Source organism: Triturus cristatus, chromosome 6 (genome assembly GCF_964204655.1).
Source record: "Triturus cristatus chromosome 6, aTriCri1.1, whole genome shotgun sequence".
NCBI classification, from domain to species: domain Eukaryota; kingdom Metazoa; phylum Chordata; class Amphibia; order Caudata; family Salamandridae; genus Triturus; species Triturus cristatus.
In genome coordinates this window covers 1,884,496,624-1,884,515,611 of record NC_140589.1, presented here as the reverse complement: position 1 = coordinate 1,884,515,611, position 18,988 = coordinate 1,884,496,624, and the positions used below count along the sequence as shown (strand labels likewise).

General features: G+C 45.3%; 1 protein-coding gene across 3 annotated transcripts in view; it reads left to right on the top strand.

The window, feature by feature from the left end:
• LOC146822292 (protein LEG1 homolog) overlaps positions 1 to 18,988 on the top strand; it is a 130,310-nt gene that overhangs the window by 71,659 nt on the left and 39,663 nt on the right. For 2 of the 3 annotated variants that reach the window (XM_085609453.1, XM_085609452.1), the window contains exons 4-5: positions 11,805 to 11,923; positions 15,874 to 16,112. In XM_085609453.1, coding sequence (XP_085465579.1) covers positions 11,805 to 11,923; positions 15,874 to 16,112 — 358 coding nt within the window. Of the gene's footprint in view, positions 1 to 7,346; positions 7,393 to 7,686; positions 7,735 to 11,804; positions 11,924 to 15,873; positions 16,113 to 18,988 lie in introns of all 3 variants that reach the window. The other variant, XR_014962829.1, reaches the window with a different exon arrangement.

Sequence of the window (18,988 nt, the reverse complement as noted above, 5' to 3'; positions counted from 1 at the left end):
ACGCAGACATGCATGGGCCACAATGAGCTCGTATGGTCGGTTATTCCCTGCTTCTTACCTATCCTGCACCTACTCCTTGCACCTAAAACTCAGTTTTATGGCCGTCAGACTGGCACTTTTTAAAAGATCTGCCCATCTGGCGCCGTTTGTCAGAGGATGTAACGTGCAGAGGGTGCGGCATGACTCCGGAAACCTTGGAGCACATAGTATGCCTTTGTCCCACTTTTATGTCACAACGTAGACGTAAACTGAAAACTGAGTGGAACAGGCTGGGAATCCGGACGTGTAGACAAGCATCTATTGCAGCATTAATGCCAGAAAACACAGCTCTAAATATTGCTTTTACATCCTTTATACGACATGCATACCGCACCTTCAGGCAGTAACGGGAATGGTTCGTCATCGCGCCCTTTTTTAGGAGCTACTCCATACCACACTGCAATCTATTTAATGCTGCTAAAATTGCTCTTATTTGACTGCTGCCCTGTACATTCTGCTGTTACTTTACGAAACATTGGTTTGCATTTATGGCTGATTGTTAATACCTGAAATCGAATGCATTTTAAACGTCATTGTCATTAGCATATTAAGCTCTTTTATCATTTACCCACCAGTGAAGCTTTTAATGTAATTTGAAGTTTTTAACAATCACTGCTCTTATGTTACGGTTTTTCTGTTTTTTCCTTCTTTTTTTTTAACAATGTGTATTGCTATTGTAATTTTGAGGTGTTCTTTTAAGGATATTTTTATAACCAAATAAAGTATATACTACCTACTCTAATTGTATTGCAACAGTTTTTATATTCTGAACACAGATGCAAAACTGAATCATGATTGTTGAAAGAAATGAAAGGTTGTTAATGTCAATTTTCAAATTTGGATAAATATGAAAAAAGTAAAATATAATAAAATAAGAAATAATAGTAACTAAAGTTGTTGTGTGGAGAGTAGTATCTCAGTAGGCCCCAGTTTTGAGCTTGAGAAAGCCACCATCAAAGAAATATAGGTCGTGTGGGAGGTTGCTTTTGCAAATATAGTTCTTTTCTTCCCCCTTCTCCCAGACCTACCAAATAGGGGGTGCCTTTTTATATCCCTGTGATTGTAGAATATTCCATTAAAAATGAGTGGAGGTACAGTTTATGGCACATCCCTACTCAGAAGATGTGAAGTGTTTCCAAAACATTTTTGCTAGGGAAGGTTTTCTGAAAGAAATAGTATTTGATAACAGATTTCAATTTGTTTCAAGGGAAATGAATGAGTTGTTTTAGACAGTCTAAACATTTTCAGTGTAAGGTAGCCCTCTATCATCCTCAAGCCAATGGGTTTGTCGAACGGATGAACCGCATGTTGCTTGAGTGTATACAGTCACTGTGAGGAACAGAATGAATGTGATGAAGGTGGTACAGAGTATGTTGTGGGCATCACACCAAATCGGCTTTCAGGAAACAGTCAATTTGAGATGTTGAGAGGGAAAGTTGCTGCATTTGAGATGTGTTCTGCTTGGATGAGAAAGTGGGGTTTACGCGTAATGCCAGAAGAAAACAGTGAGTTCAGGATTGAACCACAGTATTATTGGACAGTAAAAGAGGGAAGAAAGGGAGTCAGGATTCTATAAGTGTTGAAGGTGTTTAATTGCTAAGGCCCAAGGCCTATTGATACATTGGTACTAATGAATTTTTGTATCGCCTGCACTTGCACTTTTATGGTTGCAACAACCAAATAAAGTAATTTTGACTGACTGGCTAAGATTCAAGGTGAAAGTGGGTTAGAATTAAGCACCCAAATAAAGTTTCAAACAGATCATCAAAATGTGGTCCTCCTGTGAGGGTTGATGCCATGCCTCATAATGCCATCAGAGTGAAAGGGAAAGATTGGTGAAATTTATCAAGCGTGTACAGGTAGCAAGAGTGAATTCACTGCAAAGTTTTGGATGAAAGTGTTAATTTTCAGATGAAATGTCATGTATCAGGTCAATCAATGTATTTTTCTCAATTGTAATGTTGTGTATTATGCCAATCAATTTATTGTTCTTTGAACCTTTAGAAGTATAGTATTATTAGCTTGTGAGCTGGGTTGGTTTTCATATTTTTGTTCTTTATGTTATGTTTTTTTCTTGCTTGTTTACTTTATAGTAATGTATAAATGTTAGGTTGCTAGATAGGACTCATGTATAGGTATGTACATGCAGTATTTATTTTAGTTAGTGCTGTACACTGCCAAAGGGTGCTGCATTATGACATCCTGTGTTCTGTCAGAATGTTTAAACTGACTGTCAGTCCTGGAGGGCAATTCATTCGCCAGGGAGCTGTTGAGTTGCGGTCAATTAAGGAGTGTCTTACACTTTTCTCTGTTCTTGTGTGTTTACTACACTTCTCCGTCTTTTTCCTTAGGCACTCTGTGCTTTCTCCTTGCGTTTCCCCCAGTTTTTGTGTGCCTTTTCATTGCTTTTCCCTCATGTTCACTTCTTTCTCCCTGCTTTTTACCCCATTTTATGTGTGCATTATCTTTGCTTTTACCCCTGTTTTCTGTGTGCCTGCTCCTTGCCTTTTAATCTGTTTTTTGTGTGCCTTCCCCCCATTGCTTTGGCATGCCTTCTTCTTGCTTTTCCTCATTTTCACAGCTTTTTCCTTGCTTGTACCCCCTTTTCTGTGTGCATTCTTCTTGCTTTTCCCTCATTTTCACTGTTTTCTCAATGCTTTTTCTCCCTTCTTCGCTCTCAATTTCGATGCTTTCTCACTGCTTCTACTGTCATTTTTTGTGTGCCTTCTCCTTGCTTTTCCCTCGCTCTCACTGCTTTCTCCTTGCTTTTTTCTCTATTTTTTGAGTTCCTCCTTCTTGCATTTGATTAGTATTTTTTTGTGTGCCTTCTTCTTGCTTATTCCCACATTTTCATGCTCATTCTCCTCACTTTCCCCTAATTTTCAATGCCTTCTCCTTTCCTTTTCTGTCATGTTTTGTGTGCCTTCCTCCTTGCTTTTCCCTAATTTCTTTTGGCTTTCTCCTTGCTTTGTCCAGTGCTTTTGTGTGCCTTCTCCTTGTTTTTCCCTTTTTTCCCTTGTAATTCTCGCATGTTGTCTGTAATTTCCTGCCTAGTCCTGGCCAACATTTCCTCCCCTCACTTCTCGCAAGACCTACGTAATTTCAGCTGCATCGCGACCCTTTGAGCAAGTCCCATGACTAGCCCTCCCCATTCTGCTGCATCACTCTTGCTCCCATCTTCTCCTTGCTTTTCCATCACTTTGAGGCACTCATGGGTGATTTGTTGCTCTTTATAAATCCTTGAGTAATTGATTTATGGGTTCACAACCATCTCTAAACCAACTCATCTTTAACCCCTCCCTAAGCCCCACCTATTTTATAGTAAAATAACCCATCTTTCACCCGCTCCCACTGCCCCTACCACATTTTCCACTAAGTAGTAAATTTACATGTGTGGAGATTTCCCCGTTAAAATATAGGAGAGGCGGAGGAGGAGATTTCCACTCAAAGGATTATGAATAACATTTTGCAGCACTTTAGTAGCATTACTGTAGTAGTAATAAAGTAATAAAAAAAGCACTTTTTGAAACACCACCCATGTTTTCAGATTCAAGCATCCTCTGTAGAAACAAATTGTTTACTTTGCAGCTGGTTGGTGCAATATTACCAACGGTGTTGTCCTCACTTCTTGGTCGCTCCATGAGTGCGCTTATCAGCAGTTTTGTATTCCTTAAATTGCAGTCCAGGACAGGGAGATGACCAGATGAGACCCAGTTACCATGAGAGTTAATGGTCAGAAGTGAAGTCAGTTATTGGAAACTAAGAGCTTGCCTTGCCACATGTAAGTTGGATTAACGGGAGTAAACTACACTGACCCACCTTGCACATCAGTTTCTGCGCAGCATTCAGACCTAGTTCAGTCATCCCCTGTCACCTATTATTCCTTCATTTTTCATCAAACCACGTTATTGCAATTTAACACAAGGCTGCATTCTCATGTGAGAAGAACACTGATGGAGAAGTGGACTGTTGGCCTCATAAAGTTGTAATGACAGCGCATGGGTGTCAAAATGTAAACTACTTGGTGGTGGTTCGCTGACAGATGTTTTGAAGGATTCATAGTTTTACTGTCTTTACCGAATCCATCATTCTCCAAAAATGAGAGACAGAGAGGGAAGGGCTGTGCCAGTGTTTCCTCAGATGCCAAGCTCCGGTACACTGAGGCACTTTATAGCCAAAAGTTCTTTTCTCTCCAGGATTTCTGAGATAAGACGTTCCGAAAATGAGTTTGATGACTGGATAAGATGGCGGTTGCAGGTCTGTATGTGTTGGTGGGAATGTGAAAAAGTGTTTTTATATTGTGAAACCCTCTCCAGCCCAAGCAACCAGTCTAAGAAAAACAAGGGGAGAAGATTCAGGTGGAGCGATAACTTGTTTTGAGGAAATATAGGCGAGAGCAAAAGAGAGAAGTGAATGAAGCCATGATGGATGCAGTTCACTGTTACAGAATGATGCTTAGCGGTGGAGCACAGGAGTGAAGTGAATGAAGCTATGATGGATGCAGTTCACTGTTATAGAATGATGCTCAGCGGTGAGGCACGGGAGTGAAGTGAATGAAGCTATGGCGGATGCAGTTCACTGTTATAGAATGATGCTCAGCGGTGGGACATCGGAGTGAAGTGAATGAAGCTATGATGGATGCAGTTCACTGTTACAGAATGATGCTTAGCGGTGAGACATCGGAGTGAAGTGAATGAAGCTATGATGGATGCAGTTCACTGTTACAGAATGATGCTTAGCGGTGGGGCACCGGAGTGAAGTGAATGAAGCTATGATGTATGCAGTTCATTGTTATATAATGATGCTTAGCAGTGGGGCACCGGAGTGAAGTGAATGAAGCTATGATGGATGCAGTTCACTGTTATAGGATGATGCTTAGCGGTGGGTAACCGGAGTGAAGTGAATGAAGCTTTGATGGATGCAGTTCAGTGTTACAGAATGATGTTTAGCCGTGGGGCACCGGAGTGAAGTGAATGAAGCTGTGATGGAGGAAGTTCAGTGTTCCAGAATGATGTTTAGCCGTGGGGCACTGGAGTGAAGTGAATGAAGCTGTGATGGAGGCAGTTCACTGTTATAGAATGATGCTTAGCGGAGGGGCAAAGGGTGTGAGGTGAATGAAGCTATGATGGATGCAGTTCACTGTTATAGAATGATGCTTAGCGGTGGGGCACCGGAGTGAAGTGAATGAAGCTATGATGGATGCAGTTCACTGTTATAGAATGATGCTTAGCGGAGGGGCAAAGGGTGTGAGGTGAATGAAGGTATGATGGATGCAGTTCACTGTAATAGAATGATGCTTAGCGGTGGGGCACAGGTGTGAGGTGAATGAAGCTATGATGGATGCAGTTCACTGTTATAGAATGATGCTTAGCGGGGGGCACAGGAGTGAAGTGACTGAAGCTATGATGGATGCAGTTCACTGTTATAGAATGATGCTTAGCGGTGGGGCACAGCTGTGAGGTGAATGAAGCTATGATGGATGCAGTTCACTGTTACAGAATGATGCTTAGCGGTGGAGCACAGGAGTGAAGTGAATGAAGCTATGATGGATGCAGTTCACTGTTATAGAATGATGCTCAGCGGTGGGGCACAGGAGTGAAGTGAATGAAGCTATGGCGGATGCAGTTTACTGTTATACAATTATGCTCAGCGGTGGGACATCGGAGTGAAGTGAATGAAGCTATGATGGATGCAGTTCACTGTTACAGAATGATGCTTAGCGGTGGGACATCGGAGTGAAGTGAATGAAGCTATGATGGATGCAGTTCACTGTTACAGAATGATGCTTAGCGGTGGGGCACCGGTGTGAAGTGAATGAAGCTATGATGGATGCAGTTCACTGTTACAGAATGATGCTTATATAGGTATTCTCTTTCATTGCTACTCCGTTAGCTGTTTCATTATCCTATACGGATTGGACTAGCCATGTTCGCTCACTACCCTGGGTTTTCCCCCTTTATAGTTGAGCGTAATTTCTGCTTATTTTACTTTGTGGACACTTTTTAGGTTCACTCATCTAAATGATTGCTATTCATCGTTTACAATACATATTTTTGTAGCTTATATTGATCACGTTTGACCCACCATGATTGTGATCTCGTTCCTTCCCTTTCTTGTGGTTATATTTCCACTCATCTCAGTGAATTGCTTACTATACAATTCAATGACCACATCACAAGATGGCCGCCGCCATAACATACTCATTTTATAGATACAGCCTCACGACCCATGTTCTGACACACACTTCCGGGTAGTCGGCCCGCCCCCTTGACACCGACTGGTGTGTCTACATGGTAGTTCAGATATCACGCTTGACCAACCAGGATTGTGATTTCTTCCCTCCTCCTTAGCGTGGTTTTTACTCCACTAACCACTGGGAATTGGTTATCATACATTCAATAACCACATCCCAAGATGGCCGCCGCCTTCGACATCCCCTTTTCATAGATTCAGCTTCACGACTTATGTTCTGACATAGCACACTTCTGGGTAGTCGGCCCGCCCCCAAGACACTAGCTTGTATATTTACAAGGTACCCAGACCGGAACAATTCCTCCCGGTTCGAGTGGCGCCAGGGTAGGTTCACGGCCCATCCCGGTAGCAACCTTAACGTAAGTGTTACTGCAGTGTTGCGGTGTTCCCGTTTGCCTGTGATGGGTCATGAGAGTGGTTTGAATGTATACCCGTGATTCACGGGTTGGCGGTTACGAATGGACGGAATCCCGCTTTTGGACTTACGAGTGATGACTGAGACGCGGTGGTTTCAGTTTTCCATTGTAGGTTTCAACACTCAACGGTGTCAGTGCTTTGCAACAGCTGTCTGTCAGACAGACATTTAGCGCACAATGCTTGACTCTCCTGGGGGGTTACGGGGCTCCCCTCGGCTCACGTCGCTGTATCTATGCTGTAATAATTCTCCCCTGACTGGGTCTTCGGGATACATCGACGATGGACCGGTCCTACCCCGGACGTCACCCGGATTGCTGGCTACTGCGTGGCGGTGCCTTTACTCTGATCTATGGCTGCGCAGCACTGGCTGGTTGACACCTTATCTCGGCTGGCGATTACCATCCATGCGCCTCATGTGTGACTCCAAATAAATTTCCCTCGTGGGGCTTCCTTGGTACTCAACCACCCTTCTGTATCATGGTTCGCATTACTTCTGCTCACATGACGGGATCGCACATGGGCGATATTGTTTTAACTTGTGCTGACACCGCCTGTTGGGCCAGCTGCCCTCTATGTTTTGTTCTGTTTTCCATTCCACATTTTGTCTCTCATTAAGACACCAGAATCTTGGTTTCCAGGTGGCGCCACGGACACGGACAGAAGCAGGGATACACACCCCAATAGGTGAGTGCCCTGTAACTCCGTAATGTAGACACTTGTTCTTCACACTACTTCCTCATAGTGAATACCGCACTTCCAGTCTTCTGATTTTTATGATGCTTGTTTCTAATTCACATATTGAGTAGAATATCGACGAACTCTATAGTTAAGTTTATTTGCACCTGGTGACAATTGACACAGCCTTGTGTCATATTGTCTAGGGAGAGAGCATTGTTGTGTGATATCTATCTGTACAGTACTTATTACTAATCACTGCCTATGTTTGGGTTACCTTTCTAAAAATCTTTTCTTTCCTAGGTCCCCTTAGACATATGGCGAGATCGTTTCCCATAATACGTGTGGCAGGTAACAATTGTACTTTCCACAGTGTGTAGATAGTTGACAGTTCATTAGGTCCTGAAGAATTGCCACGGATCACTAGGACCACCAGGCATGAAACATGTTGACCATCACAGAAGAGCATAGCTAAGCTGAACCATAACGTCAGCCAGCTGCCACTCTGTTTTTGTTTTGTTTTAATCAAGTGGATAGCCACTACTAATAAAATCCTATTTTTGGACTATCCAACTTGTTTTAATCACACACACGCATTCACATCTACACCACTAGAACCCTCACACACACTACACCATACGGCCAGGAACAGAAGATCTCCGCTAAAGAGCCCCTTTAAGGGTGCCCGTCGGGCATTGCAGCGCCGGCCCGACGAGGAGCAGGTCCATATGATGAAGCATGACACCTAACTTGCTGGGTGTGTGAGGACCCTAGTTCCGTCTAGAGGAATCCCTCTTCCACACGGTCTCCTCTCCACACTTTCACTCTCCCCTTACTCTGAGGAACTGCATACTCTTTCTCTTCATACGACTAATTGGGCACGTATGCTGGACCTCCTGTAAAAAGCCCACCAGTCCCCCTTTTGATAATACAGAATGATGCTTAGCAGTGGGGCACCGGAGTGAAGTGAATGAAGCTATGATGTATGCAGTTCATTGTTATAGAATGATGCTTAGCAGTGGGGCACCGGAGTGAAGTGAATGAAGCTATGATGGATGCAGTTCACTGTTATAGAATGATGCTTAGCGGTGGGGCACCGGAGTGAAGTCAATGAAGCTGTGATGGAGGCAGTTCAGTGTCACAGAATGATGTTTAGCCGTGGGTCACCGGAGTGAAGTGAATGAAGCTGTGATGGAGGAAGTTCAGTGTTACAGAATGATGTATAGCCGTGGGGCACCGGAGTGAAGTGAATGAAGCTGTGATGGAGGCAGTTCACTGTTATAGAATGATGCTTAGCGGAGGGGCAAAGGGTGTGAGGTGAATGAAGCTATGATGGATGCAGTTCACAGTTACAGAATGATGCTTAGCAGTGGGGCACTGGAGTGAAGTGAATGAAGCTATAATGGATGCAGTTCACTGTTATAGAATGATGCTTAGCAGTGGGGCACCGGAGTGAAGTGAATGAAGCTATAATGGATGCAGTTCACTGTTATAGAATGATGCTTAGCGGTGGGGCACCGGAGTGAAGTGAATGAAGCTGTGATGGAGGCAGTTCACTGTTATCGAATGATGCTTAGCGGAGGGGCAAAGGGTGTGAGGTCAATGAAGCTATGGTGGATGCAGTTCACTGTTATAGAATGATGCTTAGCGGTGGGGCACCGGAGTGAAGTGAATGAAGCTATGATGGATGCAGTTCAGTGTTATAGAATGATGCTTAGCGGTGGGGCACCAGCGAGAAGTGAATGAAGCTATGATGAATGCAGTTCACTGTTACAGAATGATGCTTAGCAGTGGGGCACCGGAGTAAAGTGAATGAAGCTATGATGGATGCAGTTTACTGTTATAGAATGATGCTTAGCGGTGGTGCACCGGAGTGAAGTGACTGAAGCTATGATGGATGCAGTTCACAGTTACAGAATGATGCTTAGCAGTGGGGCACCGGAGTGAAGTGAATGAAGCTATGATGGATGCAGTTCACTGTTACAGAATGATGCTTAGCGGTGGGGCACAGGAGTGAAGTGAATGAAGCTATGATGGATGCAGTTCACTGTTATAGAATGATGCTTAGCGGTGGGGCACAGGTGTGAGGTGAATGAAGCTATGATGGATCCAGTTCACTGTTATAGAATGATGCTTAGCGGTGGGGCACCGGAGTGAAGTCAATGAAGCTGTGATGGAGGCAGTTCACTGTTATAGAATGATGCTTAGCGGAGGGGCAAAGGGTGTGAGGTGAATGAAGGTATGATGGATTCAGTTCACTGTTATAGAATGATGCTTAGCGGTGGGGCACCAGAGTGAAGTGAATGAAGCTATGATGGATGCAGTTCACTGTTATAGAATGATGCTTAGCGGGGGGCACAGGTGTGAGGTGAATGAAGCTATGATGGATGCAGTTCACAGTTACAGAATGATGCTTAGCAGTGGGGCACCGGAGTGAAGTGAATGAAGCTATGATGGATGCAGTTCACTGTTATAGAATGATGCTTAGCGGTGGGGCACCGGAGTGAAGTGAATGAAGCTATGATGGATGCAGTTCACTGTTACAGAATGATGCTTAGCGGTGGGGCACCGGAGTGAAGTGAATGAAGCTATGATGGATGCAGTTCAGTGTTATAGAATGATGCTTAGCGGTGGGGCACCAGCGAGAAGTGAATGAAGCTATGATGGATGCAGTTCACTGTTATAGAATGATGCTTAGCGGTGGGGCACAGCTGTGAGGTGAATGAAGCTATGATGGATGCAGTTCACTGTTACAGAATGATGCTTAGCGGTGGGGCATCGGAGTGAAGTGAATGAAGCTATGATGGATGCAGTTCACTGTTACAGAATGATGCTCAGCGGTGGGGAACCGGAGTGAAGTGAATGAAGCTATGATGGATGCAGTTCACTGTTATCGAATGATGCTCAGCGGTGGGGCACCAGCGAGAAGTGAATGAAGCTATGATGGATGCAGTTCACTGTTATAGAATGATGCTTTGCGGTGGAGCACAGGAGTGAAGTGAATGAAGCTATGATGGATGCAGTTCACTGTTATAGAATGATGCTTAGCGGTGGGGCACCGGAGTGAAGTGAATGAAGCTATGATGGATGCAGTTCACTGTTACAGAATGATGCTTAGCTGTGGGACACCGGAGTGAAGTGAATGAAGCTATGATGTATGCAGTTCACTGTTACAGAATGATGCTTAGCGGTGGAGCACAAGAGTGAAGTGAATGAAGCTATAATGGATGCAGTTCACTGTTACAGAATGATGCTTAGCGGTGGGGCACAGGAGTGAAGTGAATGAAGCTATAATGGATGCAGTTCACTGTTACAGAATGATGCTTAGCGGTGGGGCACAGGAGTGAAGTGAATAAAGCTATGATGGATGCAGTTCACTGCTATAGAATGATGCTTAGCGGTGGAGCACAAGAGTGAAGTGAATGAAGCTATAATGGATGCAGTTCACTGTTACAGAATGATGCTTAGCAGTGGGGCACCGGAGTGAAGTGAATGAAGCTATAATGGATGCAGTTCACTGTTACAGAATGATGCTTAGCGGTGGGGCACAGGAGTGAAGTGAATGAAGCTATGATGGATGCAGTTCACTGCTATAGAATGATGCTTAGCGGTGGGGCACCGGAGTGAAGTGAATGAAGCGGTGATGGATGCAGTTCTCTGTTATAGAATGATGCTTAGCGGTGGGGCACCGGAGTGAAGTGAATTAAGCTATGATGGATGCAGTTCACTGTTACACAATGATGCTCATCGGTGGGGCACCGGAGCAAAGTAAATGAAGCTATGATGGATGCAGTTCACTGTTACAGAATGATGCTTAGCGGTGGGGCACAGGAGTGAAGTGAATGAAGCTATGATAGATGCAGTTCATTTTCATTGTAAAAGTGCGACACTTGGCGGTGAGGACCAGGGATTGTTGTAATCTGTATGTTTGAGAATCCGTAACAATACTTCCTTTGGGAATTTTTGCTGCAAAGCGTATGGAATAACATTTAAACTTTGCATTTGTGCAACTAAGCCAGCTAATTCTGTAGCTCGTCTTGTTTCCCTAATCCCTCAGCCTTTGCCATCGTTGGCCAGCATTAGAGGTCCAGTCCTATTTCTAGAACGTGATGCTCCATGGCAGAAATCTTCTATTTAAAGCACAAAACACTTTTGTATTATAACACATCATGGCATTCCAAGACATAGAAACTAGAGAGAATACATAAAGCACGCACTGTGCATGGCACTGGCCTCTGAAGCAGCAGCAGACACAGCAAAGCTAGTGCTTCTCACATGTGTATAAAACCACTGTATGATTATAAGTCCTTGTGTCCAAATCAAAAGATATTGCAAAGCTCAGGTGTTCTCTATAGGAGGATGTAAGTGTATAATGCATGCTGCCTATAACCTAACACTATGACTGATATGTCCTGTTTCAGACAATATTGCACACCACACCATTATCAAAAGTTCCAGCTGCTGTTGACGAATTGCAGCACCGCATGTGGGAAGCACATGAGGCGTCGATTGAAGCTGCGCTTCCAATATGCAAGAACAGGTAATGTGTAGTACATTTGCAGAAGCCACCTCTATGCTTCATGTCACACAACCTGTTATCAAACACAGCATGTCGGACAGGATGACATAACCTTACACAAGAGTAAATCTACATGCGTAAGTGTACTCTTACACTTTTGAGTAACTTTACTACCTTTGCTATTCATAATTTACAAGTGTAAAGGTACACAAATGTTTAGGCTTACATCTCACTCACCCTGAAAGTGGTCCCAAGTTCAGCTCTCCCCATGCTAATTCACTGCCCTTGCTCCTGTCTCCTTGCTTTAGCCCCCATTTTTCAAGTGCCGTCTCCTTACTTTTCACTTGTTCTCACTGCTTTCTCCTTACCTTTCCCCTAGTTTTTTGTGTGCCTTCTACTTGCTTTTCCCTCATTTTACTACTTTCCCCTTCATTCTTCTGCTGTTTTATGTGTGCATTCTCCAGGCTTTTCCCTCGATCTTACTGCTTTCTCCCGTTTTTTCCCTCATTTTTGTCTTCTCCTAGATTTTCCCCAGTTTTATGTGTACCATATCCTTGCTTTTCCATCATTTTCACTGCTTTCTCCTTGCCTTTTCTGTTGTTTTTTTGTGTGCCTTCAACTTGCTTTCCCCTAATTTTATATGTGCCTTCCTGATGCTTTCCCCCATCTTTTGTGTATTCTCCTTGCTTTTTCCTTGCCACTGCAGCATGCTACCCATTATTTTTCACTTCTCGACTAGCCCCACTCACCGCCTCCCAGTGCCCCTCCCTCCTCCCAGGGCCGACTTAGGGGACCCCATTGAGCAGGTCCCGGTCCTGCTGTCCCATCTGCTGCTGCATCTCTCTTGCTCCTGTCTTCTCCTTGTTTTTCCCCCTTTTTTTAGTGCTTTCTACTTGCTTTTACCCCAGTGTTTTGGCTGCCTTCTTATTGTCATTCCCTAGTTTTCAATGCTTCTCCTTTCTTTTCCACCAGTTTTTTGTAGGCCTTCTCCTCGCTTTTCCCTCCATTTTTTGTAGGCTTTCTCTTTGCATTTCCCCCTGTTTTTTGTGTGCTTTCTTCTTGCTTTTCCCTCGTTTTCACTGCTTTCTGCTTGCTTTTCCCCTTGTTTTTATGTGTTTCTCCTTGTTTTTCCCTCATTTTCACTACTTTCTCCTTCCTTTTCCCTTGCCACTCCTGCATGACACCCATTAGTTCCCACCTCCCACCTAGCCCTCTGCTGCCTCCCAGCTCCTCTCCCTCCTCCCAGGATCTACTTAATGGAGGCCGCAGCGCGACCGCATTGAGCGGGTCACCGGCCCAGCTCTCCCCTTGCTGCTGCATCGCTCTTGATTCTAACTTCTCTTTGCTTTTCAGCACCTTGAGATCCTCGCGGTAGATTTGCTATGCTTTAGAAATTCTTGATTGATGAATGGATTGATAAACTAGGGAGTGGTGTCAGTAAAAACAACAAATGCGAATGTAAAGTTACTACTATTAGTGTCATAATCAGATTTAATTTTTCTGTCAACTAAAATTGTTACTAAACAGCAACACTTTAATGAAAACAATGATAACATACAATTGTGTAAAACCTAATGCTCTCCATGCCAGGTGGTGCATCATTATCAAGGTTTCCGTTCATGAGGGCTTGTGGTGTGAAGTCCGTTGTCAGGGATGTTTCTTGCAATCGGTCTTGGAAGTTGTGAGGCTGCAATGCAAGAACCTGTGTTGTGGTCGAGGCTGACATCGACAAGAGATTTGCATTGCGAGGGCCTGCGAGGGGGAAGCTTTGCACAGTGGCAGGTCCAATATGGGGTATGAGGTTGATGTGGAGTCTTTCCACTGTGGGAACTTTTGCAGCAGAGGCGATGCATTGGTTCCGCACTGGATTGTGTTGCACAGAAGAGGAGTTGTGCCGGTTCAGCTGGGTCCATTGATGGGCTTGTAGAGCACCTAAGGCCTGTGTCCAAGGGTTGAGGACTGGGGTGGCACCACTTGGTAAGGTATGACTCACAGATGGCAGAGTCCACGTCCTGGGTTCAAGGTTATTGCAGCTTTCTGTCCCTGATACTCTAGTCCGGAGGCCAGTCAACTAGCCCTTAAAGTCTCTCTGGCGGGCAGGATTCAAAAGATGCAGGTCCAGGCAAGAGGGCAGCAGGTCAGCACAGCAGGGGCGCAGTCCTTCAGAACAGCAGTACAGCACAGTGAGATTCTTGTCAGCAGCACAGTAGTGCTTCTTCCTAAGAGTATTTACAGGTTACAGAAGTGTAACAAAGAGTTGATGTTTGAGGTCCAATATTCATACCTGGGCCCTCTTTTGAAGTGGCAAAAGCGTCTAGAGGTTTCCCTTTGAAGTCCACAGCCTCCCTGCCTTCCTGCCTGGCTCCAGACTAACTACGGCGGATAAACCATGGAATCACTATTGTCTCCTACGCCGACGACAACCAGCTGATCCTCTTCCTCACCAACGAACCCACAGGCACCAGAAACAACTTCAACAATGGGATGTAGGCCATTGCCACCTGGATGAGAGACAGCTGCCTCAAACTCAACTCGGACAACACTGAAGTCCTCATCTGGGGACCCACCCCATCAGCTTGGGATGACTCCTAGTGGCCCACCGTGCTAGGAATACCCCTCACACCCACGGACCACTCACAAAACATCGGCATCATACTGGACTTCTCACCCACAATAAACCACCAGATCAACACTGTTTCCTGCTTCAAAAGACTTTCAGATGGATTCCTACTGAATCCAGAAAGACGGTCATCCATACACTCATCAGCAGAAAACTCGAATGTGGCAATGCACTCTGCGCCTGCTTCACCCAAACACTCCTCAAAAATCTACAGATAGTTCAAAATGCCATAGCCAGACTGGTCCTCAACATCCTCCAAAGCAGTCACATCACTGAACACCTGCAAGAACTCCACCGGCTCCCAGTCAACAAAAGAGTCACTTTCAAGATCCTCACACACATGCCTAGCCCTCCATGATGCAGGACCAGCATATATGAACCACTGCCTCTCACTCCACGCCCCACTAGCCACCGTCCCACTGATCCACAAGACCAGGACCGGAGAAAGATCCCTCTCCTATCTCGTCGTCGAGACCTGGAACACCATACCTTGCCCCCTCAGGCAAGCCCCGTCGCTAAAACAATACAGGAAGGATATCAAGACTGGCTCTTCAACAGAACCCCAGTCCCCAGACTGATCAGCAGTCCCCCATGCCCCCTCAGTGCCTTGAGACCCTCACAAGTGAGTAGTCACACTATATGTTATGTTATGTTAGATATATTTGTATAGCGCATGGCTGCCCCAGCACCGGGGCGTCCCAGCGCTAGCGGACGGGAGGCCACAGGATAAGTGAAGCTAGATGGATGAAAAACAGCCAGATTTTAATCTGTTTTCTAAATCCCCAATGATCTTGTGTGCAAACCTTGATTGATTGCTTTATTGATTAATTGAAGGTTTATAAGTAGTGATTACATCACAATTATCAACAATTCTGTTGGCAGATTCAATGGTCGACATTTTGGGAGATGTCAACCTCTTAGCAAGGCTTTGTACCCCTACATTCTATGTGCCTTTTATAATATGATTGTGGAACAGTATTGTTCCTTATCTTACTTCCAAGTACAAGCCTTTTCTAAATTGTCTTGTCAACCTCATCTTAGGTACCACTAATGATGTTAACTCATTGGGATGGGTGCAGTCAGAAATAATAAACTTTTCCTGTTGCCAATTCACAGTTTAGGTGATGTCTGGCAGTGGAACAATGGCACGTGGAGAGGGCCAGCGTTGTACTCTTCCTCACATAATGCTGCTACATTTACATTCCTTTATTGGTTGGCTCTTGGTGACCAGGTCACTGGTGGATATTCTACCAAATGTGGTCAAGCATCATCGTGTGCGGTTGTATTGTGTGTTCTCAGTTTAAAAGCCATTTTCCTTTCTCACGCCTTTGTCTTTGTTTTTATACTTTAGACTGGAGTTCCTGCCAGGACCTGAAGCAGACTTTCTTGAAAGCTTAGCGAAGGGCTTGCACCTCATCGGTGCTACCCGCTTTAAAACCGAATATGAGCCGATGAAACAATTTCTGGCTAATTTGCCACCCGACATCTTGGGGGTTGGCGATGAATGCCCATCCATCCCTGACTTCACACCAACAGAAAACACAGCCTGCCAAATGCTAAAGATGCTCCGAGACTTGATTGAGTCAAGTGGTATGTATGTATTTTCATGTATATGTTTTGAAATGTTTAGAATGGTTTCACATTTCTTTCATCTGATTCATCAATTATTGATAGAAAATGTCTGGGTGGGCACTCTTCACGAGGGTATTTTTGGTCGTAAGCATACATTTATGGATGAAAATACCTGACAAGGAAATCACACAATGAATCCTAGTAGGCGTAAATGCATTCACAACCTCAGATTTCTCCACTACCAGTGCCAAGAAATCTGCAGTTGTAAATTCCAGTCAAGGGATAAGAAGAGGGGATCCAAAGGCATGTTTGTGTTGGAAGTTTGGAACCCCCCAAAACTAGCACATACATTTGTGTAGAGTCACAGTTTGCGATTCAAGCATCTGCTACTCTGGAAATGCTCATAATCTCACTTCAGCCGAGGGCTTCCAGACTGTGAATGGGAACAGACCACCCACCACAGCAGGACAGCGACCTTCGAAAGTCAGAAAGGCAGCAACTCTTCCTGCCGGCATGCACCATCGGTGGCTGACTCCACACACAGAACAATTACCCCCAGCAACCACACCAGGAGCGCCCACTGGAGGGGACCACTCTTGCAAGGACTACAGTAGTCACCCGATGGGCCATGGTTTTAGTCTGTTCCCCTTCGGTAATGGTGTCTTCAGTCATGCTGGGGCTTGTATGGTCATTAGATGAGGTCTGAGGTAGGCCTTCAGGGTGGGCACCAGGGTGTGAAGGTGGCAAATCATCTATTATTTTACAAGCCTAATTCACCTCCACGGCAGTCTTCGTGTGTGGCATGTAGAGTAGCTTCGAGCCCAGGGCTTCGATGTTGGGCGCAGACAGCAGCTTCTAGCTAGCCCCAACAACCGCAAGTGCCAAAAAGCAAACATTCTGAATGGGCCCAAGTCCCAGCACTCCAGAGCTAATTTTGGAATAACAGCTATTCATACGATAATAAAATGTTGAAGTCGCCCATCAAACTAGTTTTAAAGGATTGAGGGGCATATTATCAAGAAATGGCGTTAAAATCATCGCCGCTTTAGCGGCAGAAAACTGCCGCTAAAGCGGCGATAATGGGCTTGATAATATGCCCTTGACAATTCCCTTAGAAGCCCATGTTCTGGTGTCAACATGGGCTTCTATTGGAGTTCTCTGCGGCATATTATCAAGCCCATTATTGCCGCTTTAGCGGCAGTTTTCTGGCGCTAAAGCGGCGATGATTTTCACGCCGTGCTTCATAATTTGCCCCTTAGTTCGGTGCTGCGGCACGGGGTCTGTGGACTCTGCCTAGAAGGGCATGCTGGCGCTAAAGGTCCATCAGCCCACCGGTACTAACTCCCTTCTGCCACACGCCGTTCTTGAAACTCTAGTTCAGCATCACTGTGGCCTCGTGGGACGCCGCGTGCACAGCGCACTCCCTGCACTCCGGGGTGCTGCTGTGTACAAGGTCATTGCGGACTCGAAGCTGCAAATAAAAAAATAACAAGCATTGGCATAGCCAATAGGTCTCGCCTTTGGGACCTTATAAGTGTTGCATAACTAAACACTTATAAGGTCCCAAAAGCGAGGCCTATTGGCTATGCCAATGCTTGTTTTAGCTGCTGCAATCTATTGAAGCCTCACGGAGAACATCAAAGCAGCCATCTGCACTCCATGTGGCATATCATCAAGCGGCAGCGATAATTATTGCTGGCCGCGTGTAGCGTGTGAAATCCTAACGCCATCTATCGCCGGATTCTATCGCCCGGTTAGCGCGATAGAATCCGGCATCGCCGAGGCGATAGTAATCCAGGCAATAGCGGCAATAATTGGCAACATCGCAGGATTACCTGCGATAAAAAAAAAGAGTTAGATAAAAACATTGCTAATAGGGAGATGTGGACTCAGCATAATAATCCACCTCCCATTATAAACATAGCCAAGTCAGAAAATTAGGAGGCGTAAGAAACCTGCGATTTAGCCAGTTGGCGCTAGTTTAAATGTCGCTAGGCCGGGTAGCAATTTCCTTGCTGATAGGGAGAACCTCTGTTAGCGATTAATTTAGCTGTATTTCACACGGGAACGCCTACCTCGCATCTCATTAGCGATGCGAGGCGAAAAGATAATGGGCGCAACAGCATGGATTCACACGTTACCGTGTCCATGCTGATAGGGCGTTAAAATTATCACCACTTTTCGCCCGAAAACGGACGCAAAAGCGGCGATAATTTTAACGCCGGCCTTGATGATATGCCCCCGTGACATTTAATATAGTGTTGTATTGCTAGTTATAAACAAGGGACAGAGAAGCGCCTCTAGAGTCCGAAAGAGTTGGGCAGCCGCGGCCATGCAAGGCCATGAGGGCTCTTGATGCGCGACCCCGCTCCAGCCAAGGTCATCGCTTGCAGCAAACCCTGCAGGTGGTTCAAAGCTTGCAATGGGTGAAGAGAGGAGACAAGCCTTGCCCCACCCCCGAAAGGAGGGGCTAACATCACTCCAGTAGAACAATAATTCACATTAGAACATTGGAATGTTGGGAGCTCCATTGAAAACAATGGAGTGCTCCGGGCTTATAAAGGCTGGTATAAGCCCGGAGCTCCAACATTCCAATGTGTCTTTGTTCACAGCTCTGGCTGTGAACAAAGACTTCAGGGAGCCCCCTCGCGCTCCCTGAAGGCTTCGTTTTGTAAGAACATTCTGCCCTCTAGTGGCAGAATGTTCTAATAGCCTTATAGCCCTTCGTAGCAGGGCTATACCGCTATTAAAGTCCCGCTGCATTAGTTAAAGTCCCTCGCCTTCGGCTCGGGCCTTTAACGCTGCAGCGGGCCTTTAATAGCCGGTATAGCCCGCTACGGCGGGCTATAAGGCTATATTACGCAACAAACAGCGCTGGCAAACCCTCAATAACG